Genomic DNA, 17,121 nt, shown 5'->3' with positions numbered 1-17,121 from the left:
GTATTTGAAGAATTATTTTGCTGAAATGTATCAAAGTTTACAGATTTAACATTAAACTACAGTTCATACAGTAAGCAAGAATACATTAAGGACTTAAGTGGAACTTTGTAGGAATGCCAGTAGATCTCTACCCATTAACATGCAAAGTGAATAGAATACTTTAGTTCAACAATTTCAGACTTTCAGGTTTCTGGCCAGTATTCATAAACTTCAGTTAGATACGCACCAGCCTTGCTGCAGTCGACTGTGAAGGAGTTCTTCTGTCCTACAAAGGCTTTGTTTAGACCTAGACCTTTGGCCACCACTTTGCTAGCATCAGATGAGACTCTTGGAGCTGCAGCTTGTGTGAAAGACTCTGATTTTGTGACAGAGTCTACAAACACTGATGAGGATTCGTTAAGGTTATGGCTTGTCACCAGACGAGGACCTGGGGAGAGGAGAAAAAAAAAACCACAGTAAGGGTTTTGGCAGTTGCATCTCCCATAGAATTAAAGAGCACAACTATTCAAGGGCACTTCTGACTGAACATTGCTAAAAGCTCCCATGTTTTCAAAGTGAAACAATAAGCTTGTTCTTCTGTACCATTCCTGAAACCATAGCATCTACTCACCAGTGACTTTTGCTTTAAATGGACTTCCGACAATGTGATATGGACCACCAAATTTAATGGAGATCATGTAGCTACCAGGAGCCATGGGTGTGTAGGTAACCTTGTAACCCTCTGCACACTCCTGGCAGTCCATTTTGACTTTTGAAGGGCCATCAATTGTGACAGTGAGAGCGCCAGGCCCAGCCTTCGATGTGTTAACAATGAACTCTGCAGCATTGCCTGGGGAGAAAAATAAATAAATAAATAAAGTTTGAGTCCTTTACCGTCCACTCATCAAGCCTCACTTTATGCTTTAGACTTCACCAGCATGTAATTCTAGCGTATTTTCCCCCATCTTCATCTATATGTTAAGTCAGGCTAGTTATTCCCTTAGAGCAAGTGTACATCAATGAGTCAAGCTTACCTGTAGTTCCTCCTTCCAAGCCTGACCCATACGCTGACACCATGCCAGGATCCCCAGCCTGTCCTGGGTCCCCAACTCTTATTTTGAAGGGACTACCAGGGATGTGGGAGCCATTGAACTTGACATCAACAAGGTACAAGCCATTCTCACGGGGAATAAAGCGCACAGCATATTTGTCTAAATCAGAAAAAGAGAAAAGAGGTTTAGAACAGATTCTGTGCTTTGAATTCTCCATTAATATGAAAGAAAAATAAATATATGGTGGAACCAATTTTAACACTCGGTTGAAAGGTCTATGGAGCCAACTTGAGTTTTGCTTTTTAAAAAAAACACCAAATTTATGCCTGCATTTTAGTAGGAATGTTCATTACAGCCACACCTGGTTTGCCTTCATTTTAGAAGGAAAGACAATCAAATAAAATCTAGTGCATCTGCCAACCAAAATACAGGTTGTGAGGACAAGATCCAAAATAGCTCTCAGGAATATGGATTCTAAACCGGATTCATATGGGATGAATTACATTAGAAGTGCCATAACTGAATGCTCCACAAACCTCTTGATATTGGTTTATTCTATTCTTCGGGATAAACAAACATTTTGGCAGCTGTCCTGCCTACAAGAGGCCATGTTTAAGATTGATGGAGCCATTAGTTTGTGGCTTCAGGAAGCCAGTTATCTGGTGAATCTGAAAAAGTGAGTCAGGAGGTGAAGATTCCACTCCATTATCCACCAAAAGCAAACCAGATCTGCTCATCGCAAGGTTTAAGCAGGTTTTCCTTAAAAAAACAAAAATTAAAAACCTAAATAAAAGCAAAGCTAGACTATAAATAAAGTGGTTCTGCTCTACGAGTATATGGACAGATTTGTTTTTATATGCCCTTATCAAAGTCTTGTAGGTACAGACTAAAAGTGGTCTTACCTTCGTCAATCTCTGTAACATAGCATTCTTCTATTGCCCCAGAAGGACTGTGCACTTTGGCATCCAGGACTCCTTTAGCACCATTAAGACTTACTGCAAAAGAGGCTGGTTGGTTCACCTTTAACCCTGACTCCTAAAAGTACATCAAGAGATTTAGAAACAGTCAAACTGAGTACACAGGGCCAGGTTAAGGCCTTCATGAACTTTCTACTTACCAGTCTGGAGCTTCATTTAATGAGGGAGGGAAAAGCTAGTGGGACAACATGGCAGTGGCTGGCTGCTTGGGTTACGGAAGGGACTGAGCAATTTGAACTAAAATGTTCTTATGAGCTTTGTTACAGAACGGATGATCACTAGTTCAACTGTTGTATTAATGTAACCTAGTACAATTTTATTTTTTATTTTTTTTAAAGCTATAAAAAAACCAATTCGGAGATTCAATGGACTTTGTTCAAGAGTGCTACACTACACATCTAAAAGAAGACCATCTATACTATTCTAGAGGCCCAAATAAGACCAAGACAACATTAGCTCTACAACAAAATGCTTATCTGCCAGGAGTTTGTATTTATTTGTGCACACTTCGATGTTTCTAACTGTGGAAATACCCTGCTGCCTCACATGGTAGCATCTTGGCCCAAGAGTGCCTTCCTATAAGTTAAGATTTCCTGGGTTTGACACCACTATATACACTGTGGTAAGCAGTCAGGTATCCTTGACCTGGCTTGTGATTTTCTGGTTCTCACAGCAAGAAACTATGCATAGGTCTACATTTGCTTCTGGCATCCATGGAGATGTGCATTAATTCCAACCATTCTAAGGCTTAAAAATATACATCAATTCATTGCCTAGTGCTGACCCTTAACCAAGTAGGAGCTGTAGAAGTTCCTGACTAAGCTGGATTCCAAATCTGCAGAGGTTGCAGTTTATTTGTACAATTCATAAGTGTGTTCATTTGGAGTACATCAACATTGTTTAGATTGAGTTTCTCCATATATTCAGGCACTCTTCAAACCCATCCACGTACTCATGGGTATAAAAAGGTGCCTGTAATCACAGCAAGCCAAAGCCATATGTTGGTTTCCCTTCCCCTCCCTCTTTAAACAGAAGTCAAATTTTAACAGTGGAAGCAAGATATATTGTCCATTTCTGTTAGGAGCCTTTAAGAAAGACACGAGAAAAACACTGAGAGCCTCCTGAGTCAGCTGGAAGATGGTCTTAGTTTGGAGAATCAATAGAACATGAATATGGCTGGTCTTCAAGACCAGAAGGATTAGGACCACCCTGTTTATGGCAATGCCCCCAAAAAACAGATTGGCTTTGAGATCAAGTAGTATCTGCCATCATCTACGTTAAAAGTGTAACCTGCTAGTGGGATGTCTCTTTGCATGGTGAGGAGTGTAACAGTCCCAAAATAGGAGCCTATGTCTTATTCGGAGAGATTGCATGTAGCAATTCTTTATCGATGTAGCTAGAGATTAGACTCACTAAATTACATACAGTGTCAAGTGTTCCTTGTATTCTTTGGGTGCAATTCCACTTTAATACCTGCAGGTGGCAGCAGCATGCAGTCTCCTTGATGGATAAGGCTGCAAAGCTATGACCAATTTATAAACGCCACTTCAAGAGTTTGCCAACAATGTTGGCAAGAAATCAGTGGCAGGAATTTGTATGTACAGGATGGATTGTGCCCAGCAAGTTATGCTTTTAGCTAGTGTTTAGACCCAGTCAGTGCAGAAGAAATGCAGTGCAGATTTTCCATACTGAGAGGGTCATGAGTGGTTCTTGTCAGCTGCTCAGGAGGAAAGTTCTCTGCCCAACCACAAAGGGCCAAGGTTTTTCCCAGTGCCTCACCTGAAGACTAGAAACAGTCAATCTACGGGCATCGTCCGACGTGGATCCAACAGGCACCACGAAAGGGCTATCTGGTATGTGCTCATCGTTAAACTTCACGGACACCTCGTAATCACCTAGAAGAGAACAGAACATTTAATAGTAACTCAAGACTAAATGCACCAAAACCTTCACAGCCCTGCCAATAAGTGGTGGGGCACAACCAGAACCCACAGAAGAATGGAGTTATGCATAATTACCCACTACTATTGGCTATGCATCTACTCAATCTAAGTTTCATGACAAATACCACAATTCTGTTTATCAGAACCACCTTTAAAACATACCAGGCTCTTGAACAATGTAGGACACACCACAAGACCCGTCCTTCCGATCTTCGAAAGCAATTTCTGCTTTGCTTGGACCTTCAACTGAGATTGAGAGGCCACCAGCACCAGCTTCTCTTGTCCAGATGCTAAATTCGGCTAATAAAATAAAAAGAAAGTAAGAAAGGGTAAACTTCTAGAGGTTTAACCCATTCTAAAGCAAATGGTCATAAAGAAGTAGTCAACACCATCAGTCATGCAGTTTTGAAAGAAATAAATTCTGCATATTTTAAGTTGTTCCTGTTAAAAGTAACTGAATCCATAAATGCTAGGCAAGAACAAGTGAGGCTTAGGAGGAGTCAATTTTGAGATTCAAAATTGCCAAGATATGAGTTCAATGTGCACTAGATCAATATTTTTTGATCACAGGACTAAATTTAGGGTAGAACAATTAAAACGATTTGCCACATAAGATCCCAGTCCAGTTCCAGCAAGGAAGTCTTACCTGGTGTTCCAACCTCTGCTCTCTCCAGGCCTGGACCACCTGCTCGCACTTTGTGAGCCCCACCTTCACCAAGGGGTCCAACGGTAAACTGGAATGGACTCCCAGGTACATGCTGACCCTTGTATTTAACACTGACTGTGTGAACACCCATCTCAGTTGGGACAAACCGTATGCAGTAGGTGTTCTTGTCACTTTCCATGATTTCAGCATCATGAATCTTTCCAGAGGGGCTGGTGACCTGTGCAGTCATGTCGTGAATGCTGATTTCTGCAAGGAACAAAAAACCCACACTCCTTAATATCAGGTCGACTAGTTTAAGTCACAGGGTATTTTGTGAAATAGTTTGTTTCATCAGCTCTATTTAACTGTACTGCCAAAAAGGTTCTTTGGAACTTACCAGGTATTTTCAAGCTGAGATCACATTGGCTACCGATATTTGCCACAGATGGGGCAGTGCGTCTCCTTGTGATACTCTCCTTCATGCGACCTTCACCTGTGACCTTTACTGAGAAAGGACTCCCTAGAAGGAGAAAAACCCAACCATGAGTAGGCTATACAGGGGAAGATTAATAATGCAGATACTTTACAAATATTACAGAGTCATATGTAGAAACCTTCTGCAGGTACCTGGCACGTGCTGATCTGCAAACTTGATGTTTATGATGTATGTTCCAGGTTCTGTTGGGCAGTAAGTCACTTTGCATGTTCCATCTTCCAAGTCTTCTGTGTTAATATCCACTTTGCTGGGACCCTCAATGGAAAGACTCAGCCCTCCATAGCCTGCAGGAGAAATGAGCAATCATGTAAGCCGATGTTTGAGTGCATGAACAAGAAAGTCTTGTGAGTGAGGCAGTCTAACTGCCCTCACTCATCTAAAAAGTGCCAAATAAGTTCTGCATGGACAGTTTGTTGCCACATCTTCAACAACTCACCTGCTTCTCTGGAGTCAATGATAAATTCGGACGGCTCAAATGTTCTCCCTTCAACCAGACCTTGGCCAGACACTATTACCCGGCTGGCGTCTCCAATCTCCGACTGACTGATCATTACAGTGATTGGGCTGCTTGCAATGTGTACTCCATTCTTTTTTATGTTAACCAAGTGTTCGCCAGTTTCTTTAGGAATGAAAGATATTCCTGCAAAGTGGAAAGTGCAGGTCATAAGTCGATGTCTTGGTCAACGCGAGATGTCAAGACATTTGTTACAGTTGCAGTACAGTGATCCCCTAATTAAAGCGCCAGAGACTAAATTAATGAACTCATGAACCAAGAATGGGACTGAGGTAATTTAAAAATGTTAATGTGTTTCCGAGCAAATCTCATTTATATATAGTTTTGACCACCAAATACCTGGATCTGTCAGCCACAGAATGATGGTAAGCCTTTTATGGTTTACACTTCTATATATTCTGACCACAGAAGTGGCTGAAAAGATCTATATCCGATTACATCAGAACCCAAGATGACCGCAACCACCACCTGTTTATACATTTAGCCCATAAACTTTCATTAGATTTAACTAGCATTGAGAATGTAATAACTATAAAGCCACAAAGCTGCTTTGTCACTCAGTGGCCTTTGAAGATTTCTTGTATAGTTCAAAGGGGGGGGCTACTGCTTGCACACAGGTCTTACCAATGTGTCCATTTCGGAGTCTCTTAAGGAGGCAAGGCTCTTCCCTTCCAGAAGGAGAAGTCACTGTTGCAGTTAGTTGGCTCAGGTCAGTCTCTGTAATGTTCAGAGGAATATCTGCTGCAGATCCAACCTTTAGCTGGGACATTCTCATGGTGTCATCACCTGAAGAAACCATTTAGAGTTTTAGCACAGAATTATATATTGACATGGCATGCCAGTTTCACATAAATAAAAAAAAGTCTGGTCACAACAGCTTGAAGTTTTTTATAGATTTATTCTCACCTGTGATTTTAGCAACAAATGGACTCCCGGGTATGTGTTTGTTGTTGTATTTGACAAGAATGTTGTAGTCACCAGGCAGCACTGGGAGATAGGAGACGGTGCATGTTCCATCCTGGTTGTCTGTACAGCTGATTTCGGCTTTGGAGGGGCCCTCAATTGCAAGTGACAAGCCACCTAGGATACAGCAATAGTCAATGCCAACTCAGGCAAGCCATGCAGACTAATACCTCAAGCCAACCTACTCATCTCACCTTCACCAGCATCCTTTGTGTTGACTGTGAAGACTGCTGGTTTATGGACAGTGCCATGAATAAGACCTGGACCATAGGCAGTTACGTGCCCGCTGTTGACATAATCCACATAGAACTGCAGTGGGCTTCCTATAAAAAGGAGGAGAACAAACAAGTATTTAGTCTGCTGACCAGTTAGGTTATCTAGAACGTTTAAAGATCGAGACCTCTCCAGACTCGGACTTTAAAACAAGTCTTTGACGAGCACTACATCCATACGTAGTTTAAAAACCAGCTCTTTTGACTAGCAGCATAAGAAAAAATACCTGGGATGTGCATGTTGTCATATTTTATGTCCATCTCATGCAAGCCAGCTTCGGTAGGGGCATATCTCACAGTAACCGTACCATCTTTGTTGTCTGTGATATCAGGCTTTGCCACTTTTCCAGATGGCATACGAACTTCTCCTGCATTAATGGTAAAGTAGTTTAGATAAGTCTTTGTTTCAAATACTTTTAATCCACACATTTAACAGGCAAAACCATCTGTTTATACAACTCTAAGTTACCTGTGATTTCGCCTTTTTTTATCGTGAAAGGTATTACCAGATCAAAAGGTCTTAGTCCTGCAACATCAAGACCATTCACTCCCATAACAGGACGGTCAGTAGCCTAAAAAGAAATGTGGCTATTAAACAATTATTCAAGTAGAGAATAAAGGAATAGATAAGAGGGACATCAGTCAACAGAAAAAAAAACAAAAAAAAAAAACGAGAAACCTAAACTCCGCTGCAGGATTATACTGTGGCTGTCCGGTATTTTTGTATATTATATATAAAAAAAATTATATTAATATATAAATATATATTTTCACCTTCAGTGTAAGGTTTGAAAACTAGATTCAGGTTTTCAAATAGACTAATTTTTTGGAAAGACATGAGCCATAAAAGCTTACAGAGCAACATTTTATAGTGGTAGGCTTCACAACAGCTTGGAACCAGCAGCGAAGTTTGGTTTTAGAAATGGATACACAAGACATGTAAAATATGAAAATGAAGAGTCTTTGCAGTTAGTTTATCCAAATAAATTGGCAAACCTGGGACAAATGAATTCTGCAAGAGACTATTACACACTGATCACACGAACAATTAAGAGGCCCACAGAAGTTACATCGGGTCACAAGTGGTGGCCATATGAAAATATGAAAGACGGGTGTACTTTATGGGGAAGTAGACATCAAATGGTAATGATAAGAGAATGGCAAGATGGCAGACATCTGGAATTTAAGAATGGACAGAGGTGGAACCCATCATCTCCCCCTCCCCTTGACCCCAAATTTAAGAGGCCAGAAGCGGCTGAGGGAAAGTCGATGTCTAAGGCATTATGATTAGGGAAGGATCTTTGGAATTCATAGTAGTGATTCACAATGGCAGAGTCAAAGTGAGGCATTCCAGAGCTTATATGACTAGAAGCAACATGCTTTGAGGTTTATCATTTTAAGTGTGCCACTCTACAAGGCATTCACTTGTGCGAGATCATGCAGAAGTCCTACCATGAATAAACCAAGCAAAGGTACCAAGCATCCCAACAACCCACTACACTAAAGAAAGCACTGTATGCTTACCCTACCACATAACCATTTGAGATAATTACATTGTGTCCCAAAGTGTGCATCCCCAAAAGCCCATAGATTTTCAGAAGCTAAAACATTTTGCAGAAAGCAATTGTCGCGAGTACTGAATTCCAGAGTTTCTTCCACATCACATAATGCCCCAGGAAGAACATTTTCCCCCAACATGTTACAGTTACAGTTAAATGTAGGGTACCCAGGGTTGCTGCATGCCCGGGTATGCGTAAGATGGGGCTAATTGCTGTGGAACCATCTGCTGAGGCATCATTTGTTCGCCGTCCAGAGCCTGCGTTGAAGGTGTAAGCATAAGTTAGTTTAAATTCTACAAGACTAAAATATACCAAGAAAGAACTATCCAAATGAACACCATATTTCAAGAGACTGGAGTCCAGATTTTTCTGAAGTTACCTTAAGAGGGGGAGGAACCAAGGGACATTCTTACATTAGCCATCGATAGCCAGTCCCTGATATCCACACCTATCCAGGTATGGTGCAACAAACTAAATGCCATAGCTGCACATTCATATTGACCCACAGAAATGCCTTTCAATATTTTATCCTTTACACAATAAAACATGTTACAGTATAATGCAATACAGATTTAAATCTTAGGTAGGGCCCAAGCAGCAGGGAAAAAAAAACACAAGTTTAAAGACCATGGGTATAAACTTACCGTAACCTGGAATGGGCTGTTGGGAATATGCTCTCCTCCAAAGCGCACACAGATGACATATTTTCCAGGTTGGGGGGCTGTATAGAAGATGTCAAATGTGCCATCTTCATTCTCCACAACATCTACATCCACCTCTGTGCCATCGGGCGTGCACACACTGCATGTCACTTTACCCTTCCCTGCTGCCTTTGCATCAACCGTTATAACAGTCTCTTCACCAATCTGAATAGTGGGTCCAACGCCAGCACCTGCAGGATACCGAAATGAAGGAAGAGACAATGCAACAAAAGAACGGTCACCCGATCAGTTGCTGAACATCAAGTTCCATGCCAAACATGCAGCCAGTTCCACATTCACAGCCAAGTTTAATTGTTCTGCAGAAGCCTCAGTTCTCAGGAAATATCAAAAAGGTTCTTAGGATTTCCCAAAGGCTCCTTTTAACTAGGGATAGTACCAAGTCCTTAAAGAGACCACTAAGAGCACAACCGAGTTCTAGGGGTGGCATACTTTGAGTCAGATGTGCTAGAACACAACCAGGTTAAGTCAAAAACTTTGAGTGCCTCGCTGCCCTCCAACACTGAAGCAAAGTATAGCTTTTGCCCGGTTAACCATTTGCAGAAGTTTACAGGTGCAAAGAACATACATGCTTTGCATAAGTCTTTAATCGTTTGCAGCAGGCATTAATGTTTGTTGATTGCCATTTTTCTATTGTGATGGCATCAGCAAGAGTATTAATAAACTCTCTGCTGCTCATGTGCACCAAGGTGAACCAGTGACATGTGAAGCTATGGGAGTGCAGTTTACATTTCCTGATGGACTGAGATCCCTGCAAGAACTTTATGCACAAGCAATGAAGAGTGGGAAGGTGCAGGTCTAGTGAAGTTAAGAGGAGAGACTAGGGATTGGGAAAGGTTGGTAAGTGGGAAGCCATACAGAGCAAACATGCAGTAAGGAAAGAGGGATCAAGTTCCATCATTTACTTCTCAAAAGGGAAATGTTAGTGTTGTCTGGATTTTTCTTCAAATGACTAACAGTTGCAAAGTTGGAGAAACCTTACGCCAAGGACAACCCAGTTCTTTTTAGAATTGTGATCCAAAATTCAAATGTGGACATTGTGATTTATTGTAAGCCATGGATACACAAACATCATGTAATGAGCTTAACTGTAGACTATGGCAATGGAATTAAAAGCAAGTTGAAAGGAGGTGACCAAGTATGACTTGAGTCCTAGCCTAGAAGACACTTAAACCTTCTTGTTACAGTCTCAGCCCAAGAACGCAAACCAGGCACAATAGCCAATATTCATCCTACTGTTCAAACTGCTTTCCTTGCAAGCAATGTATTTGTGTCTCAAGAGACTAATGAAGTGATTGAAAGTTCTATAACTTTACATTCCTCACATTAGTGATGCATGTTTTAGTTTCCCAGCAAACTAAGCCATTCATCTTTATACTGTGACCCATCCATCATGTGATGCATTCTTCTGTAGCTCTGCAAAGGCCACTAGTTTAAAAATGGGTTTCTAGGTTACATGTCTGAATCTTAAGGTCCAGGTCAGTGGTTTCCAAACCAGTCTAGTATTTACCCAAGGTAACAGGCCTCCTATTAAGGTGCCTACAGAACCTTACACATTGAAGTTTCAGTGTCAACAGTTGATGCCCTTATCAAGATTGTCAAGTGAATTAGGTTAATTTTAAACATGCAAAGTCCACCACATTTTTACAGAGTCCTTGAAAGGTTTTGGGTCTGTTCACAGCCGTTAAGTAAAAACCCTTAGTTTGAAGGACATCACCAAGGAATGATCTAGGATATTGGGCCGTTTGCCAAGTGCCAATATGTTTAAGGCCAAGACACCAAGACACCGATCCATTTAACAATTTCAACATTTGAGAGGCTTTTGCCTTCTTTGTGATGGAAGGAGATTAATGAATACTATACCAAGAGTTTACTTTGTTTTAGAGATGCAAGTAAGAGTTCTACTTTTATAGTTTCCTAGCTGGCCTCTGAGGAAACTATTCTGACAGTATTAAGAATTTAGATGTCCAACAAGCCAGTTACATTACAGCTGTGAATTTCCCCCAACAGGACTTCATTGCAAGAAACCGCAGTGCAATGAAGATACCAGTCAGCAGGCAAAAAGGTTTCACATTTAACCAAGTTTTAAAGAAACCGGGAGCAAAAGAGAAGGTTTATTTAACAAGCAAGCGGCTTACCTAGCCCGTGACCTCCGATTGACACTGAGGTGAAAGGGCAAAGAGCAGGGAAAGGTCAAGTGAGACAAAGTGACAATGTGAGGGTAACAAAAAGTGCATAACTAAAATCTCAGAAAGACCATTTTTATCATGTGTTATGCCATAAACAGTGTGCAGTGCTGGGGAGAGTACGTCAAAAAGCGTGTGTGAAAAGAGCAAATTGTTCGGAGACTTAAGGCATTCCACGCTCAGCCCTAATAGAATTATGGAGGTTTCCAGAACGTTCGACCACTTCCTGTGGTATGGTATCTGTAGCCATTGAACGAACACTATAGGGCAGCCACACAATATAAAGTTACCTGTGCCAATAATTCCTCAAAATAAAGAATACAAACTTAAGATTTGATAAGCCATTAAGCGGTCTGTGCAAGGTTACCTAAATAATGCTACATGGAGCAGTCGTCCTTAAAGTGGTTTTATTGTCTGTTGTAGTATTAGCATTGTAAAAAACACATACTATAGCTCAATTCCGTGTGTTTTGTTTTACAAATAGGCCATCTAAAACAAAATCACTTTCCTATAGAAAATAGTCCGCAGTAACAGACCACCAATATGGTTTCCTCAAGTGTTTTTATCTCCACACATCTGAAGGCAGGCTTTCATTGTAGGGGGGGGGGAGGGGGGGGGTCATTTAGTTGCACAAGGGACATATTTTAAACAAAATGTTACCAAGTTTGTATAAAACCTGAAGAGCTGGAGTAATGACTTCTAACAATACAGGGCAGACCTAAAGACATTACAGCACCGCGTGACAGGTTGATGCTGGTTGACTAGTGTTTAACGTTGGGTCCTGTAGAACGCTTATATGGCATTAAGTTCCTATTCTGGACTTGCCAGCAGCAATGGCAAGTCTTAAAGCATTACAAACCGCTACCACAAGGTTTACACAGTTTAAACACAATATTCTTGCTTTAGACAGGTGGTATTTGCAACGGTGTATAGTTTATATGCACCAGTCAATTGTAAGGGAGTGTGGAATACCTTTCCAACAAAGCAACCCGAGAAGAGCTTACCTGTAACTGTGCACTTGCTGGCGTCTCCTGTGGGAACAGCACGGATGCGATAAGGAGAATAAGGAATCTCATCGCCTCCATACTTAATGAGGATAGTGTAACGGCCAGTCATATCCGGTACATAGGACACTGTATAGGTGCCATCTTGGTTGTCACGAATAGTGGCTTTCTTGGGCTTGCCTTCTGGATCCTGTAGGTAAACAAACCGTGAGCATTTGTGGAGCAGACCGCCTGTTTATCAACCAACACTGGAATGAGACACTCACAGTGATCTGAACAGCAAGAAGGCCTTCTCCAGCATCCTTAGCATCAATTGTAAACTCCACGGGCAGGCTGGCAGGTACCCCAGTTGTATTCAACCCTGGTCCACTTGCCTTTACCTTGCTGGCATCATGAGTTGGTAAGACCTTTACCTTGAAAGGACTGGAAAAGTAAAAATGTGAGTCTTCAAGTTTACCATGTTGAGTTTTTGTCCAGTACTTTCGTACAATGAATCAAGACTCCAGTGCTTGACTGTTACATTTAGTTCAGGTTTTCTACCACAAGATTTTTACCTGCGGGGTATCTCTTCATCTCCATACAGAACAGCAATGTTATAGGGTCCCTCGCGGCTTGGAACATAACTCACAGTCTGGACTCCATCACCATTGTCCACAATTTCTACAGGTTCTACAATACCTAAGCAGGTGGTGAAGGAACACCGTTAGATGAGCATATATATTATTTCGTACTTTTCCTGCTGGAGTCTTAAGATACTGGATGGTTTGTGAATTCATTGCAAAGAGTATTTTATATTAGGTGCATTTTACAGCGACCAGTTATGTACTCGAGAACCATATTCTTTATCTAACCAAAGCTCTGAATAGTTTAAATTCCAGCTTACCCTTTGGGCCTTGAACTTTGACTTGTAGAGGAGCAACACCAGCCTTGCTTGTGTCTACACTGAAGGACTGTGGGACATTTGCTCTAACCAACCCAGGTTGGAGTCCTGGACCAGAACACTTCACCTTGGAGCTGTCAATTACATCATTAACTGGAACCTTGAAGGGACTACCTGCAAAGTGAAAACAATTATTCAGAAGAGGCCTATGTTTTGTTACCTTTGAGAGAACACTTCCATTATGACATTTAGGTGCCGACAGGTTTCCCAGTTCTCAGAACACAAGCCTTACCTGGAACTTGATGTCCACCATAGGTGACATTTAAGCTGTAAGTACCAGGCTCATATGGGATGTATTCTACTGAACAACTGCCATCCTTGTTATCTGTACAGGACATCTTTGCCTCTGATGGACCCTCGACAGCCAGACCAAGTCCTCCAGTGCCAGCACCCCTAAAAATAAATGCATTCATATGAAGACAGAAAGGACCTTGCATTTCGTAGTGATGTTTTATTTGGAGGAGACCAGTACTACAACTTGCTATCTGAACATAAATGAACAGCAGAAAAGCAAGTCTGAAGCACATTCCAAAAGAAAAAATGAAAGTAGAGAGGAATTCATATTCGTAACGCAAACTAGAGCTATTGATTATTTTAGTTACCTGGTTTCCACTGTGAATTTGTTTGGCTTGTTTGTGGTTCCACTCTGGATCCCAGGACCATGAACTCTGACTCTAGTTGGGTCACAGCCTTCAGTAATTGGAACCCTGAAGGGGCTTTTGGGTGCAGGGCTTCCATCATATGTTACATCAACAGAATGGATCCCTATAGAAGGAGGGATAAGTTAAACTTTAGACAAGAGATCACCTGTATTGGACATAACTCCTTCCATAGAAGGGGGACTGACTGCCAGGAGAATAACTACAGAGAAAAAAAGTGCTTATTTGCAAACAGAATATTTGATCAATACAAGCTATAACAGATGTAATCTTGCCAAGTTAAACTTAATACAATGCTTTAGTTTCCCCACAGACTACATAGAAACAGAACTACCAACCTTCCTCATAAGGAGTGTATTCCACTTTATAGGTGCCATCCCCATTATCCTGCACAAATGCATCTGTGAAGTTGCCAGATGGATTAGATACCCTGGTTTTAAGATGGGGACCTCCAGTTTTGGTCAAAGCACGTGCATCAACATTAAAGTCTGTAGTGGCTTCTCTGAATACACCTGGGAGAATAAGCGGTTACAGGTTTAGGTCGTTTAGTCCAGCAAAGACCACCTGAAAGGTTATACAATTCAAACTAGAACCTACCTTTTCCCTCCACTCCAGGCCCATAGACTTTTATTCCAGAAGTATCTACAGCTGGCTTGACCTGCAGTTTGCTGGGGAAGTTGGGAACCATTTGTCCACCATACTTTATAGTGATGGTATAGATTCCTGGGTATAGTGGGATGTAGGTAATGGTGTAGGTTCCATCTCCATTGTCCTGTATATGGACTTCTGCCTGCATTCCAGTGTCAGATATAATCTCAATTGTCAGCTCGGCACTGCCAGCATTGGAGCAGTCCACATTAAATTTGCCAGCTTCCCCAACCTGAGCATGTTCCAAACCTGGGCCAGAGCAAGTCACCTTGGAAGGGTCAAAGCAAGGCTCAATCTTTGCCTTGAAAGGTGATCCAGGAATGTGGGTGTCAGCAAACAGAATGTTGATGTTGTAGTCTCCATGCTCCGTTGGCAGGTAAGACACAGAGCATGTACCATCACCATTGTCAAGACATTCAATCTTTGCCTCACATGGTCCTTCCACAGTCAGACCAAGGCCTCCAAGCCCAGCTCCTTTAGTATCAATGGTGAATGGGGCTGGGGCACCAACATTGCCTCCTTTTAGCCCAGGCCCAAAAGCCTTAACCTGCAAGTAGAGCAACATCATGTACAGCTGGAGAATTAAAACCCACACAAGAGACCATAAAGATAGTGATTGTATAACTATAGCAATTTCCTGGAAAGCCAAGCCATCACAAGTATACTTTTAGAAACTCCATCTAGAAGTCTGAGGAGTCATGGCAAGAACTAAGAAAAATGTTGGTTCTACAAGGAGTAAACAGTTTGACAAAACTTTTCCATACCTTTGAGGGGTTTGTTGGAGGAACTCCTTCCACAGGAAATGGGCTGCCAGGAACTGGAACACCATCATAGGTCACCTCCACTTCATATGGACCTTCCTCTCGAGGGATAAATTTGACCGTGCTGTTATCAGGACTCAAACCTTGCTCCACTTTGCAAGGAACAGCCTTGCCAGATGGACCTGTGATTTTGGAAGCTACTTTGCCCTGTCCTCCCGCACCTTTGGATTTTACGGTGAACTCCTGATCCTTGCCAACCTCTACTTCTGGAGAGGGGAAGAGAACAAAGCCAAAACAAAGTTTTGTACCAGTCTATGCATGATGGTACAACATCTTTAGAAACACTGCAGAGGGGTAAAGCAAGAAAACTGCACAATAAAGCTTAGGTCTCTTGCAGTTCAGTTGCTCTTTACAAGTTTTGCATCCATCGCCTATCACTGTAGAGAATCAAGCTTAATCCACATACAATTTAGAGAGACTAGAATTGGAAGCAAAAAGATACATACTGTCTCCAAGTCCAGAAACTTTGATCTTGCTGAGGTCCAGTGTTGGGGCAATGCTGACTGGGAATGGACTTTTGGGAATATGATCACCTCCATAAGTCACATTCACACCCAAGTTACCCTGGAAAAGGGAAAAAAAATTTATATTTCTGAAATTACAGGAATGGGTTCGAGAGCTCATGAGGAGAGTTTCTGCATGATTCAGAGGTTATGAGAGGTAGTTTTTAAGAGCATATAGCAACTGAATTGTTGCCAGAGTGTTTTTTTAAAGTGTAACTTTGTTGAAAAAAAAAGAAAAAAGTTTAAGCGAGTTACCTGTTGCACAGGTGTGTATTTGACAGTGTAGGAGTTGTCATGATTATCAATGACATCCACATCCTTCACAGCATCTCCTTTGGCAGGTCCAGTAAACTGTACATCTAGTTTGGCTTTGCCAGCAGCCTTTGTGTTTACAGTGAAATGGGTAGGCTTTCCAATCTCAACACCTAGTCAAAATAAAACCCACACAAAAGTTAGTGCCTTCAGAGATACCAGCACATAAAGTCAAACCAATGCAAAGATCGAGGATCCTAGAGCGGTGGATGATCTGAAAAGTTTTAGATAGCCACTCCTACATGACTACTTACCACTCTTATTCAGTCCAGGACCATCTGCCTTTACTTTGCTTGCATCATGTGATGGGTCAACCTTGATGCGGATTGGACTCATTGGTGTGGTCTGAAGAGGGAAATAAAAGTTACTATAACGTTATATTCCGAGATTCCACATAAGGATTTCTAAAGCAGAGATAAATTCATAACCTAGCTTAAATTTTGGGCAAGATGAGAGTCCAGTAGGTCACCAAGATCAGTGCAACATTGTTTAATGCATGTTTTTGGGAGTCCTCATGGAAGTGTCAAAAAGGACCTTGCCATAGTTAGAAGTTAGCAACACAAATGCTACTAAAGGTACAGTGAAGTCATAATTGTTCACCAGAACACAGGATAAGGTGTTTTCAGTGCACTTTATACTGCTCTGCTCTTTTTGTATGGTAACAACCAAAATATCTTGAGTGCTCCATGTGCATGTCTGAGCAAGTCTTTTCTGGATTACAAATTGAACTGGCGGTTTCAGAAAAAGCCATCACTTCAGGCAAACCCTTAATGAAGGGAATCATGCTTCTCTTTATAGTTCCCAGGAAGTAAAAAAATGTTAATCACGCAAAGATTTTTTGTTCCATGCAGTAGTTTGAAAGACAATCACACACACCGTAAAGATATGGCAGCAATAAGTATCAAGTGCCAAAATGAAGTGAAAAATT

The 17,121-nt window shown here is 41.5% G+C and overlaps 1 protein-coding gene across 4 annotated transcripts in view; it reads right to left on the bottom strand.

The window, feature by feature from the left end:
- FLNA (filamin A) overlaps positions 1–17,121 on the bottom strand; it is an 83,506-nt gene that overhangs the window by 1,299 nt on the left and 65,086 nt on the right. The window contains exons 18-47 of one of the 4 annotated variants that reach the window (XM_063432679.1): positions 16,448–16,538; positions 16,137–16,306; positions 15,825–15,942; positions 15,322–15,584; positions 14,507–15,104; positions 14,248–14,421; positions 13,853–14,015; positions 13,483–13,643; positions 13,194–13,364; positions 12,865–12,988; positions 12,577–12,733; positions 12,311–12,500; positions 11,259–11,282; positions 9,046–9,293; positions 8,569–8,658; positions 7,312–7,414; positions 7,070–7,210; positions 6,765–6,893; positions 6,514–6,687; positions 6,232–6,393; positions 5,530–5,733; positions 5,225–5,377; positions 4,995–5,117; positions 4,598–4,864; positions 4,114–4,251; positions 3,788–3,903; positions 1,934–2,066; positions 1,014–1,190; positions 611–829; positions 227–427 (exon numbers count right to left, since the gene is read on the bottom strand). In XM_063432679.1, coding sequence (XP_063288749.1) covers positions 227–427; positions 611–829; positions 1,014–1,190; positions 1,934–2,066; positions 3,788–3,903; positions 4,114–4,251; positions 4,598–4,864; positions 4,995–5,117; positions 5,225–5,377; positions 5,530–5,733; positions 6,232–6,393; positions 6,514–6,687; positions 6,765–6,893; positions 7,070–7,210; positions 7,312–7,414; positions 8,569–8,658; positions 9,046–9,293; positions 11,259–11,282; positions 12,311–12,500; positions 12,577–12,733; positions 12,865–12,988; positions 13,194–13,364; positions 13,483–13,643; positions 13,853–14,015; positions 14,248–14,421; positions 14,507–15,104; positions 15,322–15,584; positions 15,825–15,942; positions 16,137–16,306; positions 16,448–16,538 — 5,182 coding nt within the window. The remainder of the gene's footprint in view (positions 1–226; positions 428–610; positions 830–1,013; positions 1,191–1,933; positions 2,067–3,787; positions 3,904–4,113; positions 4,252–4,597; positions 4,865–4,994; positions 5,118–5,224; positions 5,378–5,529; positions 5,734–6,231; positions 6,394–6,513; positions 6,688–6,764; positions 6,894–7,069; positions 7,211–7,311; positions 7,415–8,568; positions 8,659–9,045; positions 9,294–11,258; positions 11,283–12,310; positions 12,501–12,576; positions 12,734–12,864; positions 12,989–13,193; positions 13,365–13,482; positions 13,644–13,852; positions 14,016–14,247; positions 14,422–14,506; positions 15,105–15,321; positions 15,585–15,824; positions 15,943–16,136; positions 16,307–16,447; positions 16,539–17,121) is intronic. The other 3 variants (XM_063432681.1, XM_063432680.1, XM_063432682.1) reach the window with 3 other exon arrangements.

Source organism: Pelobates fuscus, chromosome 9 (genome assembly GCF_036172605.1).
Source record: "Pelobates fuscus isolate aPelFus1 chromosome 9, aPelFus1.pri, whole genome shotgun sequence".
Taxonomy (NCBI): domain Eukaryota; kingdom Metazoa; phylum Chordata; class Amphibia; order Anura; family Pelobatidae; genus Pelobates; species Pelobates fuscus.
Note: the sequence above shows the minus strand (reverse complement) of the source record. Positions and strands in the feature narration are given on the sequence as shown.